The sequence below is a fragment of the Lithobates pipiens genome, unplaced genomic scaffold (genome assembly GCF_037356315.1).
Source record: "Lithobates pipiens isolate NorthernLeopardFrog02 unplaced genomic scaffold, aLitPip1_a1.2 Scaffold_22, whole genome shotgun sequence".
Lineage (NCBI taxonomy): Eukaryota > Metazoa > Chordata > Amphibia > Anura > Ranidae > Lithobates > Lithobates pipiens.
In genome coordinates, this window is record NW_027507784.1 from 48555996 (window position 1) to 48579983 (window position 23988).

The following is a 23988-nucleotide window of genomic DNA, read 5'->3' on the forward strand; positions in this document are numbered from 1 at the left end:
GAAACAAAAAAAAACATTTTTTTTTTCAAAATTTTTGGTATTTTTTTATTTGTTTAGCAAAAAATAAAAACCGTAGAGGTGATCAAATACCACCAAAAGAAAGCTCTATTTGTGGGAAAACAATGATACAAATTTCATTTGGGTACAGTGTAGCATGACCGCGCAATTGTCATTCAAAGTGCAACAGTGCTGAAAGCTCAAAATTGGTCTGGGCAGGAAGGTGTTTAAGTGCCCCCCGGTATTGAAGTGGTTAAAGATGCAGGTTTTGGGGCTGCCATCCTGTTCCTGGCTTTACTGTGACTCAAGTCGGTTAGCATATCCTGACCATGCCAAAGCTTTGTTCCACCCTTCCTACTTCCTGCACATACCTATTGGCCACTGTGGTTGCCCATCATAAAGTAAAATAAAGTTATAGAAATGGGATGGGGGCAGCGTTTAGCAGCAAGATCCAAGTCTCAAGTTTATGATCTCCAAGGATTTGGTCATGACAGAAGGTTTTGGATGCTGCTGTAGGTATGTGCACCTCTTGGTGTCAACATTTTGTATCTGCAGCAGTTGGCCTCCCCTTCTCCTCTGATGAGGTCTCTTTAAAGCGATAGTAAACCCACTGAGGTTTTTTTTTTCATACCTGCAAGGGAAAAGGCATAATGAGCTAGTATGCACCGCATACTAGCTCATTATGAAAAACTTACCTTAGAACGAGGCCCCGACATCTCGCCCGATCCACGGCGAGGGAGCTGACATGTTCCCTCGGCGTGTCTTCTGGGTATTGCGGCTCCTGCGCTGTGAGTGGCCGGAGCCGCGATGTCGTCACTCCCGCGCACATGCATTTCTTTCCGGCAGGGTCCGGCGTCTGCCGGACTTTCAGCCGAGAATCCCCTGTGCGCATGCGCCGCTGCAGGGGAATATCTTTTTTTACCTACAGGTAAGCCTTATTATAGGCTTACCTGTAGGTAAAAGTTGTAAAAAAAGACTTTACTACCGCTTTAAGGACGCAGATTTTGTGGCTGCCACCCTGATCCTAGCTTTACTATCTCGGGAGTGACAGCTGAAGAACAAGCTTAAACCACTAGGTACTGAAGACACAGTAGGGTGACCAATCAGGTTTTATCTTTTATTCACCAGAAAAATGGGAAAAAAGAATTGGACTAGTCAGTTTGTTTATTTTTCTTCCAAATACAAATGGCACCCTGAGCTTTTTCTACCCTGTTCCAATCGAAAGTAGCCTACATGCATCAGACTGCAGCTGGCAGTTTTAAAACAACAGACGATCATTCGTCCGATAATCTCATTGTGTGTACCAGGCATTAGGGGGGAAACTAATAATGATTGTCTGCAAAAGTCATTTCTCCATTAAATTCTGCTCTCAAGAAGGCTTGATTGGAGGATATCCGCTACATTTGGGTAGAGTTTTCAGACATCTGCCTGTAAGTGGCCACCTTGAATAAGAGTTCATGCCGGCACCAATATAAAGTCATACTCCCTATGTCATAATGTAATGTAGATCTGTGCACAGACATACAGTCTGTAATGCTTTCAGGCACCGGACTGTGTATTAGCTAGTCCTCCATTACTAGGAAATCAGGTGAATGGGATAATTACTTATATTTAGGGATTTAAACAGCTTTTCATGTTAAAACAATATCCTGCTCTTTAATTAGACCGGAGATCTTCTTTAAGCTAGAAAAGAATCTTCCTTAGTGAAGCTACCATTTAACTTCTATTTTAGTAGTGTACATGACATCAACATGTTATTTCAGATTTCAGGAGTGTGGTTAAATCGGGACGTTGTACTGAAAATGGTAACGGCTGAAGACGCTTCCGGTGGAAGGATTGGATATTCTTGTTGGGACAATTTTTATGGCCTCCTGATTTTGCCTAAATTTAAGGCACGTCTATTTAAAAGAAAACACGTCCATGTGTTGCTTTTACGTAGGACATGGAGCTTTGCCTACGGGACTTTAGCACAGACTTGCCTGATATGTGCTACATATATGAGATGGCTTCGGCCCTAGTAGATCAGTGCAGGATGAAATAATACATAATATTGTATACAGACACTGGCTGGCTTAGGGAGCAGGTCTGCAGTTTATGGGTTATATTCTTACCAATTCATTCAGTGGACAGGAGTCTAAAAACTACATAAAGAGGGTGATTTTCTAAGGCCCCTTTCCCGCGGGCGCCTACACAAAGCGGGATCCACTTTCTCTGCAGGGGATCTCTTTGCTGATCCCGGCTTTACTATGCAGAACGGACATGGACACAGTTCTGCTCTCCTCTATGGGGCAATCAGATGGAAACGGACCGTCAGTCCTTTTCCATCTGATGCCATCCGATCTGATCCACCGGACAGATGGGGAATAAGACCATCCATCTGTTTTTGGCAGACAGGACTGGATTGGATGGCGGCAGAGTGGATTTGATTTAAATCGAGTCAATTTAAATCAGTAGTAAAAAAGCTTGATTTAAATTAACTCAATTTAAATCATAATTAAAAAAAAAGCAACTGCCATTTCTGTCCCGCGTTGGCTCCTCCTCTGACCTGGTGTTTACTCACCGACAGTCCCATTCACTTTAATGGGACAACTAGTGATGCGGCAGTGACACAACAAGGTGAGGGATGTGGCAGCAGGAGGTGAGTGGATGCCCGCTAACGGGCGCTACCACGATGGATCTGAAATTACAGGTGCTCTTTAAAGCGGAGGTCCACCCTAAAGTGGACCTTCCGCTCATCGGAACCCTCCCCCCCTCCGGTGCCACAATCGGCACCTTTCAGGGGGGAGGGGGGTGCAGTTACCTGGATAATACAGGTAACTGCACCCACTTCCGGGATAGCTCTCTGCGGAAAGGGGCGTAACTAACGCCCCTTTCCGCAAGTGCCCGCCCCTTTCCGCAAGTGCCCCGCTGCCTGCTGGGAAACACACAGATCCCAGAGGCAGCGGGGACCGTCCTCATTGCGCAGCGAGGCTCGCGCATGCGCAGTAGGGAACCGGGAAATGAAGCCGAAAGGCTCCATTTCCTGATTCCCATACCCAAGATGGCGGCGGCAGCACTCGAGTGTCGATCTAGAGATCGGCTTCGGGTGCCGACATCGCGGGCGCGCTGGACAGGTAAGTGTCACTATTTTAAAAGTCAGCAGCTGCAGTATTTGTAGCTGCTGGCTTTTAAAAAAAACAAAAAACGCGGAGTCCCGGTGGACTCCCGCTTTAAATGTAAGGACGCTGGTAGTTAGAATATATGAAGGTTTCCTATTTTGAATAATAAAAGCTGTCAGATTAATAAAACAGCAATATCAGAACCAATTCAATTATGCAGTTTGTAGTGTTCATAGGTTTGCTAAACAATGGGATAAAGGAATATTCCTGAACTTTGTGTTTATCTCATGGTTACTGTGAAATTGTGTGAATGCATCAATGCAGTGCATGTTATCTCAGCTTGCAGAGTTTAGATTTATTGAATGAGTTTACCAAAAATGTGAATATTGCAGAATATACAGCCTCATGCTACATAAATAAGCTCAATTTCATGCTGAATAAAATAAATTATTAATGTATTTGAAATAGAAAACTATCTTTAGATAGATTTTTACTCCAAAAGCATATTATTAAAATAAATTTGATAAAAAAAAAAAAAAATCGATTTAAATCAGAAAAATCTTTTTTTTTTTTTTTTAAATCATTGATTTTTATCCACCTTGGATGGCAGTGGGTGTCAACAGACTTGTGTCCATTGACATCCACCGCTCCATAGAAGAGATTGGGGGTTTGAATCAGTTCCACCTAAAAAACTGACAAGTGGACCTGATCGAACTGACCATGTGAAAGGGGCCTAAAACTGGTGCACATAGAATCTGGTGCAACTGTGCATAGTAACTATTTTGTTTCTAACTTCAGCTTGTTCAATAAAGTTTTGCCAATAAAACCTAGAAGCTGGTTCTGTGTGCACCAGTTTAAGTAAGGCCCCTTTCAGACATGTGGATCATTTGTCTGTTTTTCATCTATCCGTTGATGGATGAAAAACGGACATCAATTCATCCCTATGTAAATGGATGATCATTTTACATCCGAATCCGTCAACAACTGTTTTTTAAAATGGATCTTAGCTCTATTTTTCTTCCTTTAAAAAAAAAAAACGGACGAAAAACTGACCTAAACTGACAAACTATCCAGTTTTCATCTGTTTTTGCATTGGTAGTTAAAGTGGTTGTAAACCCTTACAACACACTTTTTGTAGCTACCCCGGATATCTCCTAAACCTGCACGGTTTAGAAGATATCCCCTGTAATTGCATGTGACGACATCATTGGCACATGCGCACTGAAGCAACGGTAGTACGTGCCATTGCTTCAATTAGATTGCGCCATTACCAGCGGCTGTGATGTCATCGCGGCTGCGGTCAATCACAGCACCGGAGCCTGCGATACCGGGAAGTAACACAGGGAGCGATGTCGCCGGCCGGGGCAGGTGAACAAGGACTGCTACGGGGGCTTTGATCTAAGGTAAGTAATACATAATATATATAAAGTTATTGGACAATCTTGTTATGCCTGTATGATGAACAGCTTTCTAAGATTAGCATCTCTTTTCTAACTACAAAAGCTGATTTAAATGTTTAGATACATAATAAAACACATCCTGATAATTGCAACAGAAAGATTAATGATTTACAGCAATCAAAATATCTGGTTGTTCTAGAGATTGTTGATAATATTGCTGTAGACTGAGAATCTTGGGCAGCTGTATAAATAACGGGCATTTATACTTTGTACCATGTGGAAAAAAAAGAATATATCTGCGTGTATATATATATATATATTTTATTTATTCTTATTTTTTTTCCATACGTCTGTGGATCGGATCGGGTGACGACGGATTCTATGGTCCGCCTTCATCCAATCCCTCATAGGGGCGAGCGGCGCTCTGACAGGTCCATCCCTGCACAGTGTGCAGGGACGGACCTGTCATCTTCCTGCTCAGCGGGGATCGATGGAGTGATCCCCGCTGAGCAGAGCGGGCTCTGTACACAAACACTTCCGTGTGAAGGAGTGAAAAAGTGAAAAAAGTTTAACCACTTAAACACAAAACCCTTTTCTGACATTTGTTGGTTTCAAGTTAAAATCATTTTTTTTTGCTAGAAAACTACTTAGAACCCCCAAACATTATATATATATATATTTTTTTTTTATTAGATACCCTAGAAAATAAAATGGAGGTTGTTGCAATATTTTATGTCACTGTACTGTATTTGCGCAGCGGTCTTTCAAATGCAATTTATTTTAAATTACTTTAATGAGTTAAAAGAAAAAACTAACCAGTAAATTTAGCCCATTTTTCTTTTTTTGTATAATGTGAAAGATTTTATGTCGCGAGAATCGTGAGAAAATCGTGATCTTTTTATTCTAAGAAAAAAAAATTGTGATTCTCATTTTGGCCAGAATCGTGCAGCTCTATGCTCCTGTCTGTGACCCAGACGTCACAGAGCTGGTCCAGGCTCTGCAGGGATCCCTCCAATAATGTTGGGATCCCCCCAGATGCCTGAGTGACAGCTGGCTAAGCCTCTTAGCACACCACTAAGAGCCTGAGCCAGCTCCCGTCCCCTCCGCAGTCGAGCGCCGAAGGGGCAAAGCAGAGAGCCGGTGAATGACAGTCACTGCTTTGTGCACAGAGCAGATCTGAGAACTGAGTGATCAGTGGTCTTTAATCACTCAGTTCTTGGTGTAGAGCCAGTGGGGGACAGCTGCACATCAGATCGATGCGGCAGCCACTTAGGTGAGTATGATTTTTTTTTTTTTAAACCCGCACTTCTCTTTTAATGAACTGTAAGCCTTTGTACACACGGTCGGAGATTCCGACAACCAAATCCGTTGGAGTAATTCCGACGGGTTAATTCCAGAAGAGGTCCGGAAGTGATGTTGCATACACATGGTCAGACAAAGTTGTCGGAAAATCCGATTGTACATAACGTGATGACGTTATTTCGTTACGACGGGACTACGTTCAGGCTAGTAGCCAATAGCTTTGGTCTAGGAATTTGATCTGAGCATGTGTGGCACTTTGTCCATCGGAGTAGGCTACACATGATCGGAGTATGTCCGATCGGAGCCTTTTGTCTGAAAATTTTGCCGGCAAGTTGGAAAAGTTGGTCCGTCGGATATTCCGACGGAAACAGTCCGATGGAGACCACACACAGTCGGAATATCCGACAAAACGGTCCGATAGGACACATTCTGTTGGAAACTCCGACCGTGTGTACAAGGGCTAACGGGGGGACAGACATTACCTCCAACTGTTGGACGGCTATTGCTAGCAATGGCACTGTCCAAATCGATGCAATGCCGACTTTGGGGTGTTTCTGCACTACTTTTGGCAACCTCGGGTGTGATTTGGGAGCTGTGGAGAGGTCAAATAAATATGAAAGCATTATCATTTTTGCATTTGACACCTGCAAGTGTGTAGTAGTATATACAGCAGGATAAGACCTGATTCACACCTATGCAGGTTGCAGTTTGCATATTCCAGGTGCATTTTGCATTTTTCAATACACATTTTTGATCCATTGAAGTCTATGGAACCAAAAACCAGAAAAAAGTCCCTGGCCCTCTCCATAAGATACACAAATGTGAACTACATCCATAGGAAACCATGTTAAATGGACTGTAGTGTGTTTCTGCAAAACTGAAAATGCACTAAAAAATGCGTCGGTGTGAAGCAGGCCTCTGTTCAGCTTTGTGGGTTTACCTCTCTGCTGCAGGATAGTGAAGTTCAGCTGAGGCTGAACCATCATTAAAATTCCAGCTTGTATGGAGTCACTAAGCTGGTTTGTTCAGGGCTCTCTTCTACCATGTTGTTATGTTTTTTACATGTTTTGTATGGCATTTGCAACTTGTACTCTTTAGCAATTGGTATATAATATGTTGGTGAATAGTAATAACAATAGCTATAATACATGGCCTCAAAGCCCAATTCCTGTCCATAATGTATTTTGCATTTTGCTTAGCATGAGAAAGGGTTATAACCGTAATCAGGATTTTATTTCTCTCTGTGGTCTGTGTACCTATTGGGGAAATTTCATTTAGCCTAGGTTCACATTGATGGGATTTGGCATGCGATTTGACATGTTGAATCGCATGCAAAATCGGCGGCTATTGCTGGCAATGGCACTGTCTGAATCGGTGCGATGCCGACTTTGTGGCGCCGCAAAAAGTAGTTTCTGCACTACTTTTGCAACTTCGGGGTGCGATTTGTATAGACATCTGGGCAGGAAACCGCACAGATGTCTCTGAATTAGCTTCCAAAGTCGGGCTGATACACAGGTATGAAATCGTGTGAGTGTAAAGCCTCGTAGACACAATCGGACTTTCCGACAACAATACCATGGAATTTTGTCCGAAGGGTGTTGGCTCAAACTTGTCTTGCATATAAACGGCCACATATTGTTGGCCAACAATTACGAACGTAGTGATGTACTATATGTACTACGTGGTTTTTCAGCTCTTTCACACCACCCTTTGGGCTCCTTCTGTTAATTTAGTGTTAGAAGTTTGGTGAGTGTTGATTCGCGCTTTTCTTTTTGCGTTTTTCATTTATCGCTTTTCACTTTCGTGCTTTTCAGTTAGTTTCTGAATGGCCGTTCATCAACCAGACATGTTACGGAATTGGAGGAGATAACGTGTTATTTATTATTGGCCTTGGAGTTGCTTTGACATTATTTTTTTGGTTGATTAATGATTTGATTTGGTACATTTACTATATTTTTGGATGCCTAGAATGCACTTTTGGTTATTTTCTATTGGAAGATAGCATGTCTATTTAAACATTTTTTTTTTTTAATGTATAATAAAAAAAATTGTATAGAATAATATTTGGCTATGTGTTTTACTTCAAATGACAGTTTGGGAGTCGGCAGTTACATTTGAAAAATTACAATGTAAAATTAAGAAGGGACACCAACATAGTTGTATCTTTGATCTTATAAACTACGGGATAATGGTGTTGTGGTAATTTGCCCAAATTAAAAAAATAAATAAAAATAAATAAAAATATTATTCTTCATATCATTAGAAAAAAAAAGCCTTTGTCTTTTCATTGTGACCAAACTGGAAGTGGTTGTAAACCTCACACATGAAAATATGAACAAAGCATATCCCTCTATAAAGCGTGCTTGCCTTAATGCGGAGCACTATGTCATTTCTGTCTGTTTTCCTGTTCCTCTGCTATCAGAACGAGTCACTTCTGACAAGTTTTCATGACACCAAGAGCTTAAAAGGTGACAGGGGAGGAGCTCCAGGTGATTGACATCCTCAGCTCTGTCCCTGTGTGCTGTGTGGAGGGGGGTGTTTCCCTTCCCTCCAATCAGCTCTCAGAGCTCTTTTCACGGAGCTCCGCAGTGTGTAATTTCAGCTCTCAATCCTCTGTTTTCTGACAGCTCAGATAAGCTTTATAAATTCTGGACGTTGAATGGCTGTAGGGACCAGAAAGCTGCAGATAAACAGGTACTACTTATGTATGAGGATTTGCTTCATCTCTGTGTATCACCTGAGGCCAGTTACATTACTGGGTATATGTAAGGGTTTAGAACTACTTTAAGGGAGATTACTGGTCAAAACAAAAAACACTTTCTGTACTTTCTAATGAAAGAGGTGGTTTGATCTTTAATATGACCCCGGTGTAATATTGTCTTTCTTTCTGTGACTGGGTCTTCCTTATATATATTTTTTATTCCACAAGTACCTTACCGCAGATTTTTGACTTCCTCTCATTGCACTGCAGTATAAGTAAAGAAATCTCCAGACCCGTGGACCTCTATACGCGCCTGCTGTCACGCAATGCCGTCCTGTACATAAAATCATTGGACCACACAGTGACTTGTTTCTCATGCCATACACCCCCATCTGTCTCATCACTATACCTGGAAATGACTTTATTCATTAGCACCACCCACCTTTTTTATTGCCCATTCTTAGCGAGACGCTCCTATTTCCTTGACAGTGTAATTGGCTTCACGCTCATAAAAAAAAATATTTATGTTAAAAATGTTATTAATGTGACGGTACATCAAACTCACTTTTTGGGGATGAGATTATTATTATGTAGCCATCACAGGTACTGATTTTCAATCACAAGAAACTCTTAACCGTTGTTCAGCAATTCCAAAAATAGGCAGCGCAGCGGCTAAGTGGTCAGCCCTTTTGCCTGGCAGCACTGTGGTCACCGGTTCGAATCCCAACCATGGCATTACCAGGCTGGAGTTTGCATGTTCTCCCTGTGCCTGCGTGAGTTTCCTCCTGGTACTCGAAGGCATTGAACTCTGTCTGGACCACGAGTAGCTGCATATATCACTGTTATACCTAAGCCCAACAAGGACCCTACTGAATGCTCCAGCTAAAGGCCCATTTCACTACTGAACATATACCTTAAGCTGCTTGTGAAGATTCTGGTGACCAGGTTAAGACCACTCCTAGATGCCATAACAGGTCCGGAACAAGCGGGCTTCATGCCTGGCTGGGAAGCTAAAGATATTATCAAAGCCCTCCTCCTAACACATGCCTCCCATGCCCAGCACATCGAGGGCCTTCTGTCCGCGGAGAAGGCCATTGATAGGGTTCCCTGGGACTTCATGTTCGCAACACGTGACCACATAGGACTCACACATGATGGCATGGATCACGGCACTATACAAAAACAGAAAAATCAACGGCTCCTTGTCGGAAAGAGTAGAGCTATTGAACGGAACAAGACAGGGATGCCCCTCATCACCACTATTGCAAATTTTGTCCTTGGAGCCTTTTCTTTTTTCGACCTAACTATGTAACTATACTAACAGATCTACTTAAAGAGGAAGTAAACCCTTATGGGTTTACTTCCTCTTTCATTCCCTGCAAAGGCAAAGCATAATGGACTACTATGCATCACATAGTAGCCCATTATGTGTCACTTACCTGACACAGGAGCCAGCAATGTCACCGCTGTCCCCTGTAGTCCGGTGCATCCATCTTTTCGGTGGGTCTCGCAGCTCCGCCGCTGTCATTAGGCGGAGCCGCGATGACGTCACTCCCGCGCATGCGCACGGGAGCCGACACGCGCGGCAGCTCCGTTGTTGGAAATGCCGCGCTCAGTGCGCCTGCGCGCCGCTGTCTACGGCGCATGCGCCGTAGACAGCGGTGCCTGTCTTCGGGCAAATATCTCCTAAGGCTGGGTTCACACCGCTGCGGGTGGGAGACCCGGATGTGATTCGCACTGCAGTGCAAATCACATCGGATCTCTGTAGCGATGCGAGTTCAGCCATACAGATAGTATGGCTAAATTCGCATCGCACCCGCCGCAAACTCGCACAGGACCCTTTTTTTGGTCCGCAGCAGAATCGGATCACATGGGTGTTCACACCATGCGATCCGATTCCTGTCCGAGTTTGCAGATCGCACTGCGATATGCGGACTGATCTGGGGGTGTCATTAAGATTTCATTGACACTTCCAGCAGTCCGCATAGGGCAGTGTGAACTGCCGGCGGGAGGCATGCGATGCGGGAAAACGCCGCGGATTCGCGGCGTTCCCGCATCGCTCAGGTGTGAACCTGGCCTAAACCATATAGGTTTAGGGGATATTTCTTGGACCTACAGGTAAGCCTTAATCTAGGCTTACCTGTAGGTCAAAGTGGTTTGTAAGGGTTTACAACCACTTTAAGGTTGAACTAGATGGATGGACTTGTGTCTTTTTCGACCTGACTATGTAACTATGTAACTCCCACACTCCAAAGACATGCTGGTAGGTTCATTGACCCCTGTCTAAATTGCCCCTAATATGTGTATGTATGAATGTGAATTAGGGACCTTAGATTGTAAGCTGATTGAGGCAGAGACTGATGTGACTGTATAATATATACTGTATATGTAAAGCACTGCGTAATTTGATGGTGCTAGTGCTAGTTAAGTACATAAAATAAATAAATCTCAATATTACCCTGATGATAAACATGATATGGGCAGCATATATACAGTGGGTATAGAAAAGAATCACCCCCCACCCCGTTAAAATAATCAAATTTTGTCTAAAATTACAGGCGCAGTTTTTGCTTTATTTACTCAGCGCAACTTATAAAATGAAAAATATAAGTGAAAGCACCTCTGCAGCGGCGCTTTGCAGGCGGGTTTGCAGAGCTGCCCCATTGTTTTCTATGGGAAGGGGCACTTTAGGAGCGGTAAATACACCGCTCCTACAGCGCTCCAAAGATGCGGCTTGCAGGACTTTTTTGACCGTCCTGCAAGCGCACCGCTCCAGTGTGAAAGCCCACGGGACTTTCACACTGGAGAGACAGCAGCGGCTGTTTCAGGGCACTTTGCAGGCGCTATTTTTAGCGCTGTAGCGCCTGCAAAGTGCCCCAGTGAGAAAGGGGCCTTAGTGTTCACTGCTCTTATACAAGCTGAAGCCTGTGTGAAACAGGCATTACAATGACATCATACAATCGCTCAATAACATCATACATTGACAACAATATTATTTTTCCTCAAAAGTACACATCAACTATCTATTGGCCCTGTAAACAGTTTTTCATGAAATCATTTCATGTCCTCTGTCAGCTACCAAACCTCTCCTTTTCCCCCTCCTGTTTGGAATAAGCAATGGACGTTAGTTGTGAGCATGTGAACTGCTGTATACACACTACATATATTGTTCATAGTCCATTTATTGTATTGTCTGTGCTAGCATGGCACCATCAGACGCCAGGAGAAATGGAACGTACACGGATGTCACATATGTGACATCTGTTTCAGGTTGGATCTGACTCATCAGGGGATCAGTTAAGGAGGGCTTCCTCATGAAAGCGGCCTTAGAAGTGAACCCACAAGCTATATTGGATGCTGCTTTGGCTAGTGAAGTGTTGTATGTCCACAATCAGCCCCGGTTCACACTGATGCAGTGCGGGATTTACAGCGATTCCTGTGCTTTTCCGGCACTGCATTACAATCGAACTCCGTTAATGTGAACCGGTGCGGGTGTCGATGTCCTCTTAACGACATCCTAAAAACGGTTTGCAAAATGCAGTGCGATTGGCAGAATCAGACTGCATAGGTGTGAACACCCATGCGATCCGATTTCAGTGTGGCAAAAAAAAGGTGCACCTTTTTCGTGGGGGTACAAAAAAAATGGGCTCAAATTGTGCTTCAAAGAATGACATGTGATTCCCTGCAAATCCTGCCCGAGTCGCAAGCAATTGCCTGCACAGCACCAGTGTGAGCCTGGGCTCAATGTGGAATCCGTATAAAGAGAACTCGGTCTGGGCTGCTTCGAGATTCACCTGCTCTGCAATAAAAGAGTAAATTGCTTTCAGATGTTGGCAGGTTTTATGCAGGATATGAGGCAAACCTATACCATGTAGTAAGAGTTCAGGCTTTTGTCCCAGCTCCAATTAGGTTTGCCAGAATAAAAAAATAAAAAAAATAAATTGAATATAAACCATCATTTCTGTGGTTTCTTAAAAGTGGGTAGCGCTAATATCCATGAGTGAGACTGGGTGATTCGTACTTACAGTTGTGCTCATAAGTTTACATACCCTGGCAGAATTTAGGATTTCTTGGCCATTTTTCAGAGAATATGAATGATAACACAGTAACGTTTCTTTCACTCATGATTAGTGTTTGGCTGAAGCCATTTATTATCAATCAACTGTGTTTACTTTTTAAATCATAATCACAACAGAAACTACCCAAATGACTCTGATCAGAAGTTTACATACCCCAGTTCTTAATACCGTGTATTGCCCCCTTTAAAGCAGAGTTCCGCTTAAAAAAATAAAAGTCAGCAGCTACAAATACTGCAGATGCTGACTTTTAATAATCGGACACTTACCTGTCCCAGGGTCAAGCGTTGCAGGGGAACGAAGTCCTGCCCCCCTCCTCTCTGCGGCGAAGCCAGGTACGCACTGCGCATGTCCCAGATGATTGCTGAGAGAGAGAGGTGCTTCCAGCGACGCAGGAGGAAGTGGGAAATGAAACCCTCTAAAAAGAGGGTATCTGCCACCCCCCCCAAAAAAATAATAATGACATGCCAATTGTGGCATGGGTCAGCCTCCCTTAAAGCGGTTCTATTTTTTGGGTGGAACACCACTTTAACATCAATGACAGCTTAAAGTCTTTTGTGATGTTTGTGGATGAGACTCTTTATCTTCTCAGATGGTAAAGCTGGGCAAAAATCCTTCAGTTTCTGTAAATTCTTGGGCTGTCTTGCATGAACTGCACATTTGAGATCTCCTCAGCCCTTGTACACACGGTCGGAGAATCTGTCGGAATGTGTCCTATCGGACCGTGCCGTCAGATAATCCGACTGTGTGTGGTATGCATCGGACTGATTCCGCCCGAATCTCCGTCCGACCCAATTTTCCAACATGTTGGAAATATTTCCCGACCAACTGGGCCGGACGGACCCAATCCGATCATGTGTAGAGCATTTTGATCGGACCAAGTGCCACGCATGCTCAGATCAAATTCCTACATCAAAGCTATTGGCTACTAGCCTGAATGTAGTCCCATCGTAACAAAATTACGTCATCACGTTCTGAAAGATCGGATTTTTCGCCAACTTGGCCCAACCGTGTGTATGCAACAGTTTCGGACACAATCTGTCGGACTAAATCCGACGGGCAAAATCCGACGGATTTGGTTGGCAAAATCTCCGACCGTGTGTACGTGGGCTTAGAGTGGCTCAATGATATTGAGGTCAGGAGACTGAGATGGCTACTCCAGAACCTTCACTTTATTCTGCTGAAGTTATTTGTGGGTTTTTCTTTGCATCCGGAACAATTTTTCTGGCAGTTGTGGCTGAAATTTTAGTTGGTCTACCTGACCGTGGTTTGGTTTCAACAGAACCCCTCATTTGCCACTACTTCATTAGAGTTTGAACACTGCTGATTGGCATTCTCAGTTCCTTGGATATCTTTTTATATCCCTTTCCTGTTTTATACAGTTCAACTACCTTTTCCAGCATGTCCTTTGACAATTCTTTTGCTTTCCCCATGATTCAGAATCCAGAAACGTCAGTGCAGCACTGGATGAAAGATGCAAGAGTCTGTCAGGAGTCCAGAAACTCATTGACCTTTTATACACACACACTAATTACAAGCAAACAGATCACAGGTGGGGACGGTTACCTTTAATAGCCATTCAAACCCCTTTGTGTCAACTTGTGTGCATTTTATCAGGGCAAAATCACCAGGGTATGTTCTGTTGTCATTATGATTTTAAAAGAGTAAACGCAGTTGATTGATAATAAATGGCTCCAGCCAAACACCAACCATGCATGAAAGAAAAGTTTTTGTATAATTCATATTCTCTGAAAAATGTCCAAGAAACATAAATTCTTATGAGCACAACTGTATGAATGAATTAATAAAATACATCTTATGCTACAGATGTATTCTGCTGGACCCTGCAAGGAACATTTATGTCTCCTTTAGGTTATGCATTGGGGTAGAACATATGATTTAACGAACGTTACCACAATGCATAGAATGCTAAAGGGCACCTCAATGCACAGCTCCAATGCAGCACAACGCATGGCAATGCATATATTGTGTTTTGAGGCATGCAGCATCTGAAAAACGGTTACAGTCACATTAAGGCTTCTTTCCACTGGTGCCATTTTAGGCCCCTGTCACACTGGCGTGACTTGAAAGTCAAATGATTTTACCGCAACTTGCCACGATTTTAGGGAATGCCTGTGTAAACTTGAGGTCTATGGACCTCACCTCGCCTCAAAGTTGGACCAGGGTAATACAGGGACTACGTTGAAGTTGGTATGACTTGAAGTCGCACAGATATGAATGGTACTCATTGGAAATCACGGGGTATGACTTGTCATGCAACTTTGCAGTCCCAAGTCGTAGGACAAGTCGCACAAGTGTGAAAGATGCTTAACCAGACTTTTCCAGGGTGACAAAAGTGCTTAAAATTCCTCATTAAATCCTATGTAACTGTTCACACCGCAGGCGGGCTGCTCTTTGAAAAGTCCTGCATGCTGCATCGTTGGTGCAGTTTTTTTTAAAAGTGCACCAAAAAACACGCCCTCTACTGTAAGTCAATGGGAATGCATCAAATGCTCATCAGTGTGAAAGGCCCTAATGCTGCATTGTGGTGCATGGGCAGCCAATTCAAGTGTATGGGCTACATTTTAAAATGGTTGTAAACCCTGAAGGTTTTTGACCTTAATGCGATCTATGTATTAAGGTGAAAAACCTTCTGTGCTGCAGCCCCCCTTTTTCTTACCTGAGCCCGATCCGATCAATCGATGAGCGCAAGCGCAGAGGCTCCAGCCACTGTCTATCTCCTCATTGGACAGATTGATAGAAGCGGAAGCCATTGACTCCCACTGCTGTCAATCAAATACAGTGACATAGGAGTGGAGGCGGAGCCAAGTTCTGCTGTCTGTGTCAATGGACGCAGCAGTGGGACTCGGGAGTGAGCCTTCACGGGTGCCCCCAAGGGAAAGCCGCTTTTCCTGGAGGTATCCAATGAAGAGGAACAGCCTGGAGCACTGGTGGGGCACCCTAGAAGAAGAGGATTGGGGGTTCTTTTGTGCAAAGCGATTGCACAGAGCAGGTAAGTATAACATGTTTGTTATTTTTATTTAAAAAAACAAAACAAAAAAACAAAAAACAAGGGTTTACAACTGTTTTAATGTTAAAGGTTAATTGCAGTTATGGTATATTTTTACATAGGTACAATAGTCACACTTTCTTCCTGGTCCTGTACTGAGCAGCCAGCCTGATGCTTGTGAACACAGCCGCTAGGCACGGGGGTCATTCAGAGAATGCTTTGCATTACCTGAATGAATGCAAAGTGTTTTCTCAGTAGATGAGGTGGAGAGGCGGCGTACTGATGTCACACTGTCGGCCTTGTCCAATCAGAGAACACTTTGGATTCATTTAAAAAATGCAAACAATTTTCTGAATGGTGCCCGTGGCGAGCAGCCAACCTTATGTGTTCACAATGCATCTGGCCGGCCCCTCAATACAGGACCTGGAAACAAAAGGAGATCACTGGGATAGCAGTGTCTACTCCCATGATTTCCAGCTTCCAAGGGCATAATCCAGGTATGGTATATACATAGCATTAGTTACATTGGCCCAAGCTGGATGTAAAATTATACCATACTTGGAATTCCTTTTTAAAGCTCTTTCTGTAAGAAAACCTGCCCTCAAAAAAATATAGAGGCATAACTTACAATTCCTACGAAAATGCTGGTTGCTTGGCTGCAGGGCCAGGACAAGGGGTGGAAGGTGGAAGGGGGAAGCTGCCTCAGGCACAGGGAAGCAAGGGGGCAAAGAATAGATACAGGGTGGTGCACCAATTCTACGGTATGTATTAACAAAAGGGGAATCCTTGCCTGGGCACTGGATGACCCTATCCCAGTAGTGCTTGGCTGTCATGCTGATCCTTTCTTCAAAGATAATAGTAGTAATACATTTACTGACCTAGAAAAATTAGATTCTTGTTCTCATTCACATCTGTGGCTGGGGCATTCCTGCCCCCTCTTCCAAATGCCCAACTACCATGCTGCAACTGCGTGCATTGCACACGGTCACGGTTGCAGTGCATTCCGATTCGTTCTACAGAGCGCGACAGAGGCCATAATTCCTGCTGCGCCATGTGTACACCCCCAGCTGCTGCCTTTTTAGCTAAAGGTGGAGCGGTTGATGGGTGCCCAAAATGTGGCTCAGCTGTGGAGTTTTACCGCCACTTGTGTAAATGAACCCTAAGTGATCCACTACGAATCACTTTTCAGAAGTGTGTTTAGAATCACAGCTTGTGAGAACAGTTCTCAATTTTGTCTAAATTTTTTTATAACTTATTATTTATAAACAGTATTTAAAGTGCCAAAAAATATTACAACTCATTTCTAATCATCAACTTGGCAGATATGTGGTTCTGCCAGTGTCTCTCCCCAGCCTAGACATGTCTAGGTATTGTGCCAGCAGTGCAGGGAATACTAATGATTATCCATTTAATGATAGGGCCCTGATCATGTGACCTGTTGGCCACATGACCACACCTGAGCAGGAAGGGGTAGAGGATCTAGCTGGGATTGGAAAGTGTGCCTGAAAATGAGTATTTTGCTGTGCTTTAAAAGGTAGGTCAGACTTCTTAGCAGTAGGCCTGGTTCACACTAGTGTGATGCCAGACATGGCATGTGATTTGTACTGCCTTGCTGTGCACATCACATGCGATGCGATTTCAGCCATACAAACTGAATGGCTGAAATCTCATTGCATTTGAACCAAAATGGTGCAGGACCCTCATTTTGGTCCACACTGGAATCGCATCACACCTATGCGATCCGATTCCTGCACCACTTTGCAGTTCGCACTGCGATCCGATCTGGGGGGTGTTGTTAACTTTACATTGACACCTGCAGCAGTTTGCAGATCTCAGTGAACCTCTGTGCGATTCAGGTGCGATGCGTGAACCCGCACTGGATTCGCAGGGTTCTCGCATCGCACTAGTGGGACTTGGGCCTCAGTGACAAAACTGAGATCATGGCTTGCAGTGAGGATACCTGGCTTTTCTGCAAACTGGAATGGATTTCCTAAATCCTCCCGCACGTGCGTGTTGTGCTTGACAAACTCCCCCCGCCTTGGAGATCAGTTCTGTGTTCAGATGCATTGTTTTTAGATAAGTCCAGGTAAGTAGTGTTGCATGTGATCAAAGATGTAAATAGTTTAAAAACTTTAAAGTAAAACTCAAGTGGCATAAAAACCTTTTACTAAATCCTCTACATAGGACCCGATCGCATGTTCACTGTTCTTGCTGTGGGATGCACAGATCTGTACAATGTACTCAGCAAACTTGTTTATATTGTTGGTAATCATGAGAGTCATCCCTATGAATGATTGTGAAGTTTATTTTCAAGGTTCAGTTTATAGGACGAGCAGCAGTATTGTACATAGCAGCCAGTAAAATTCGTCTTTAATGGGAACATTTAGAGCTCATTTAAAACTGTGTGTGTGTGTGTGTGTGTGTGTGTGTGTGTGTGTGTGTGTGTGTGTGTGTGTGTGTGTGTGTTTTTGTGTGTTTTTTTTATTTATTTTTTTCTCTTCTTGCATTAGGCCTTATTCAGATGAGCAATTGAAAATACATCATACATGGGCCCTATTAGCGGTTGCCATGTTAACAACGCTGGTTGCTAAGATGCAGGTGGCAAAAACTGGAGAAAGTAACGTCTGTGTATCCATTACATGCGTATAGTGGTGTGTCATGCAGTACATGGGCCTTATTGAAGGTTGCCATGATGATGATGATGATATTGGTGGTTGCTAGGGTACAGGTGGCAGGAAGATCCTGCAAATTTAGCTGTACACATGTAATGCTTGTGTACTGTTTACATGCATACAGTGGTGTTATATGCTCGTAATCCAAGGTATTGCTGTAAATGATTGCATATTTTGACCATAGATACACTTCAGGCCCCATACACATATAGGGAACTCAAGTTCTCGTTTGCGATTTTCACGCTATTACACGTGTTACGCAATGGACTGCCCTATGCACATTTGTCACCCAAAAGAAGCTCCCACTTCTTTTTGGATGGCTTGGCTCTGCCCCCCCCCCCCCCTGCTGCCTCCTCGTAGGATTTGATTGGCAGGAACCAAGAGATATTGGAGTGTGTGTCAGCCCCCCCTTCTTTCTTCTTCCTCTCTCTCTTCCTTTTTTTTTTTTTTAGGTCTTGCATTTTCCTGTATTATTATTATTATTATTAATAATAATAATAATAATAATAATATATATATATAATATAATTTTTTTTTTTTTTTGGTGCTGTATAGTCATACACAAGCTTTTACGTTATGACTAGAAATTTAATAAAACACTTTTTTGATTGTCCTGCCCATAAATATATTAAATAAGTCATGCAGCTTATCTTTCTTTTCCAGTAAAAGATAAATGAACATTTTTTATTTTATTTTTTATTTTTTTTCTTCCCCCTGACCAGACATGAGGAAGAGTAGGACTGGATCCAGAGAAAACTTTATCAAGAATTTTTTTTACTGACTTCACTTTAACTGGCTGGTGCCAGAACCTTGAGTGGGACATTGCTCCTACATTATTGATATGTCCAATTCAAGTCTTTGGGGTGTAGGTGTAGACAGCCCAACAGTAGATGTTTAGCATGGCTTCACGTATATCGCATGTGATTCGCACCATATTGCTGGTGCAGATCACATGCGATGTGTGTGTGCAATGCGAATTCAGCCATACAGTTGTTATGGCTGAACTTACATTGGATTTGCACAAAAAAGGTACAGGAAACTTTTTTTTTTTTTTTGCCCCCCACACTGGAATCGGATTGCAAGGCTGTTCACACCCATGCGATCCAATTCCTCCCCGAATTTTACAGTTCGCACTGCGATTTGTGAACCGATCTGGGAGTGTCCTTCACTATGTATTGACACCCCCAGCGGTTTGCAGAGGGCAGTGTGAACTGCCTGCGGGGGGAGATGTGATGTGGGAACCCACGCTGGATCTTGCATCACAATAGTGTTACTGTCCGGGCTGCAGAGAGGCCACAGCCATCAGACAGTAAATACAGTCACAGCTGACTGTATGGGGCGGGGGGTTTGGGGAGATTAAAAAAAAATAAAATAGGTGAACTTGTACTTTAAACTTTTATAGTACATCAGAGTGTTACTAAACCCAGGACCCTGTATTCCCTATATCTGATCTCCCACAGTGCACAAAGCATGGAAATGCAATTATTTTAGTAAATATAAACTTCTAAATACCTTTTTCTCATCAGCAGTATATAGCAGTTTTTTGACTTCTATCAGTGTCTGGTTAAAGCTTTGTAGGAGGAGTTTTCATTCTACTTTGAATGTCTTTTGAGGATGCAAGACCCCTGACCATCTGTCTGGACAGTGCTGATTGGCCCCGTGCAGATCTCATTCACGCTCCCAAGAATAAATAAAAACTCTCTCCTAGCAATACACACCAAACTGAGCATGTGCAGAGTGCTCTGTACTATCAGGAGATGGATTGGGGACAGTGGAAGAATGGGAGGATCAGAGAATACAAGATCAAGCAGCCTTTTTACACAATGCGGAGGATTAACCCCTTAGGTTCCACAATGAGTATATACAGCATACTTTACTGCACTGATTTTATTGTAGTAGGTTTAGTAACACTTTAATGGATTTATAGATGTTGCTGGTTTTTACACGTTTATCAACCCAGCGCTGACATTGGGAGCCTTTTCCTAATCCCAAGCTGGTGATGGTAGCTGGCATTGCATTCTAGAATTGGCCATACCAGTATGAAGATGGTAAGGTATGGCGCTTGGTACTAATACTGTATACAGAACAGGAAGGGTACAACCCATACCAATCCAATACAGATATTTGGTCATATTTCTAGTGCAGGTTCAATTTGTTTTATAAAGAATCTTTTGTACACTTGGCTCATCTCATTGGTGCCTTTACACATAATCACAGGCTGCTTGCTTTATTCATTTATTTTAATTCATTTGCAATAAAAGTTAAGACACTTTGTAAAGTTTTACTGTGGGATTTTTATAGCACATTGTTATGTAGGCCCCCTTCAGTCCAGCAACGTCGATAAGAACGCTCATCAACTTTGCATGACTGAATACCGCTCATGGGAAAAGTTGATGGCTGCGTAGAAGGCATTATAAAGCCTCTTAATAACCTGAACACTCATTGAGAAGGATTAGCACTTGCCAGCAGATCTGTTGCTGGTAGTGAGAGAAGTCTGCAGGAATATAAATAGGCCAGTTAACTGAGGCTTGTCAGTAAGAAGGTGGCGCCCACAAATGATAAACCAACAAAAGACGGGGTTTTTTTTGTTTTGTTTTTTAATATACGTTTTGTGACTTTGGAAGAGGATAGACATCGGTGTTTCCAATGAAGGGAAAGCTGCAGAATCTATTATGTTGGAGGTAAGGAAAAGCATATATAATATTAATATTTTATTAGGGTTACTGCAGGGTTATATACATTAATGGGAAAGTCAGGAGCCAGCCACTACATTGTTGTAGCCAGCAGCAATATTGGAGGAGAGGAGCGCGTGCTTCTACTCGACTCCTGAAAAAAGGCATCGATTGTAATTTTAGACAAATTATAAGACCTCTAACAATGGCTAGTAACCAGATGCAAGGCAGAGTGCTTAAAGCACCAGGGTCTGCTTACTTTTTTGCTTTTCTGCTAACCGCTAAATCTTACTGTTATCTGATGCCATGCATTCCTAATCTTTAAGGAGTTGTAAACCCTCATTCTATGCATTAATGTGAAAAACCTTCTGTAGTGCAGCAGCCCCCCCAGAGCCCCCCTTTTACTTACCTGTACCCGATCGTTCCACTGATGGGGACGAGCGCAGCAGCTCCAGCTGCTGTCTCGTGTCCTTATTGGCTAGATTGATAGCAGCAGAAGCCATTGGCTCCGTTGCTGTCAATCAAATCCAGTTGAGGGGGGCTATGGACACACGCCCGCACGAGTGCTCACATGGATTGCGGCTCTTGGTGGGGGCAGTCGAGAAGAGGAGGGGCCATGAGCGCTACTGAGGCACCCCAGAAAAGGAGGACTGGGGTCACTCTGTGCAAAGCCCTTGCACAGAGGAGGTAAGTATAATGTTATTTGTTTAAAAAAATAAATACAACCCTGTTAAGGTGGCCATACACTGATAGGCCTGTTTTACATGGGTTTCCGTTTGTATAGGAACAGTGTGAACTGCTTTGACAAAGGATTTGCTGAGCTTTTAGCAAGGTTTCTTGAGCTTTTAAAGTACTGTTCAACTTCAGTTTGTAAACATTGAACACAGATCCTAGTGGAGGTGTTGCTTGCCACTTTAAACAAGCTGCCAATAGGCTTTCAACATGCTTAAAGAATAACTAAAACCTGCTAGCAGCATGCTTAACCACTTCCCGCCCGCCGGCCATCATATGGCATCCTTGATTTTGTGCGGGTATATCTGAATGATGCCTGCAGCTGCAGGCATCATTCAGATATCGGCTTTTTCAGCCAGCGATTCCCTACACCATAAGAATGATCATAGTGGCTGTTCCAACGCTTTATTGTTCTTAAAACATAAACCCCCCTCTGCCCCACAATGCTTCTACCGACTCGCCGCTTTCATTGGTGAGTCTGAGACAAGATCCACCGGCCCTGGATGCTAACCATAGAGATTTCCGGTGGACCAGATGGGCGCCAGAGTTTCTATGATCATTCGAAGGCTGGCACGATGTTATGATGTCACGCCCGACCTCTGCATTCAAACAAACAGCACCGCCTCAGTGAGGAAGCCAAGATCGTTTTTTTTTTTTTGTTCGTTTTTTTTTTTTTTATTATTATTATTATTATTATTACAGGCTTCCCAGCCTAGAGGTGAGATGTGGGTCTTATTGACCTCATATCTCACTGATCATGCCATATTCCTATTACGAGGGAAGTTTACATTCCTTGTAATAGGAATAAAAGTGATAAAAAAATATATATTTTTTTTAAAAGTGTCAAACTAAAAAAGAAAAGTAAGTAACATTAACGATAAAATAAATTAATTTAAAGCACCCCTGTCCCCATGTGCTCGCATGCAGAAGCGACCGCATACGTAAGTCCCACCCATGCATGAAAGTGGTGTTCAAACCACATGTGAGGTATCGCCTCACACAATACCGTGTGAGATAAAAAGTTGCAAGGACCGCCATTGTATTCTTGGGTCTTTGCTAAAAAAAAAAAAATATAATGTTTTGGCGGTTCTATGTAATTTTCTAGAAAATTATGATTTTTACATGTAGGAGAGAGATGTCAGAATTAGCCTGGGTAGCAAGTGGTTAGTTAGACCCCTTTCACACTGAGGCGTTTTGCAGGCACTATAGCGTTAAAAATAGCGTCTGTAAACCACCCTAAAACAGCTGCGCCATTCACTCCAGTGTGAAAGCCCAAGCGATCTCCTGGGATCTGTCACATGTCCCAGGAGATCGCCTAGAGGGAGGAGTCGCCTTGGCGGTCCCTGGGCGGAAGGATGAAGTGGGACAGGAAGTCCCCCCCCCCCCCCCAAAAAAATGACATGCCAAATGTGGCATGTAAGGGGGCGCGGAGTTCTTAAAGCGAACGTTCCATTTTTGGGTGGAACTCCGCTTTAAAGCTGTCCAGCTTAGTCAGTCTTAGCCTGTAATTAAATACTGAAAAAGCCGTAATGCACTGATGAGGTCCGCATTGGGCTCTCCTCTCCTATTAGGAAGCTACATTTTAACAATTTATTAAAGCCAAACTGGCTTAGATTGATACTCTTTGGGGGAGATTTACTAAAACTGGAGCGCTAAGAATCTGGTGCATCTGTGCAAAGTAACCAATCGGCTTCTAACTTCAGCTTGTTCAATTAAACTTTGAAAATAAACCTGCAAGCTGATTGGTTTCTATGCAGAGCTGCACCAGGTTTTGCACTCTCCAGTTTTAGTAAATCCCCCCCTTTATCTTGCTAGTTTGAATCCTACTATGCAGAGAACTACAGGGCGTTTTATATATAGTATATTTAAAATCATTTTTAAGGGGGTTTTAAATCAATGCACATAACTGAGTAAATGTTGGTATTTGATATCTCCTACATTTGTTTTCAGAAGTTGATGGCTTGTTTTAGGGGTTAGATTAAGTAGAGGGTTCACATAGCGGAGGGCTAAGTGCTTGGGTGTGTGTTGGGGGACATTCCTATATTTTATTTGATATTTGGCACTGAATGCTCAGCATCAAGAACTATAGCACTGTTCTCTTGATGTTGAAAACTCACATTCCAGTTTTGGGTGGAATAACCCTAGAGTATACAATAGCAGAAAGCTGAGATCATATACATTGTATCACTTTTTCATCATCATGAATTTTGAGTTTTTTTTTTTTTTTTTTTTTAATTGTGATACAGAGGACATACAATCGCAGCCAATTTTTGGTCACTGATTGACTTACAATGGAAGGTGCCCTTTTGGTGTGTTGAAAAAGTGCAC

The 23988-nt window shown here is 43.0% G+C and overlaps 1 protein-coding gene across 7 annotated transcripts in view; it reads left to right on the plus strand.

Annotated features, from left to right (window-relative positions):
* The window catches only part of COBLL1 (cordon-bleu WH2 repeat protein like 1), a 203492-nt gene that overhangs the window by 91971 nt on the left and 87533 nt on the right, over nt 1-23988 (plus strand). The window contains exon 1 of one of the 7 annotated variants that reach the window (XM_077447567.1): nt 17078-17118. The exons of 5 other annotated variants lie outside the window; for them this stretch is intronic. In XM_077447567.1, the coding sequence (XP_077303693.1) occupies nt 17093-17118 (26 nt within the window). In that variant the 5' untranslated portion in view covers nt 17078-17092. Of the gene's footprint in view, nt 1-17077; nt 17119-20790; nt 20938-23988 lie in introns of those variants that run through there. One more of the 7 variants, XM_077447566.1, reaches the window with a different exon arrangement.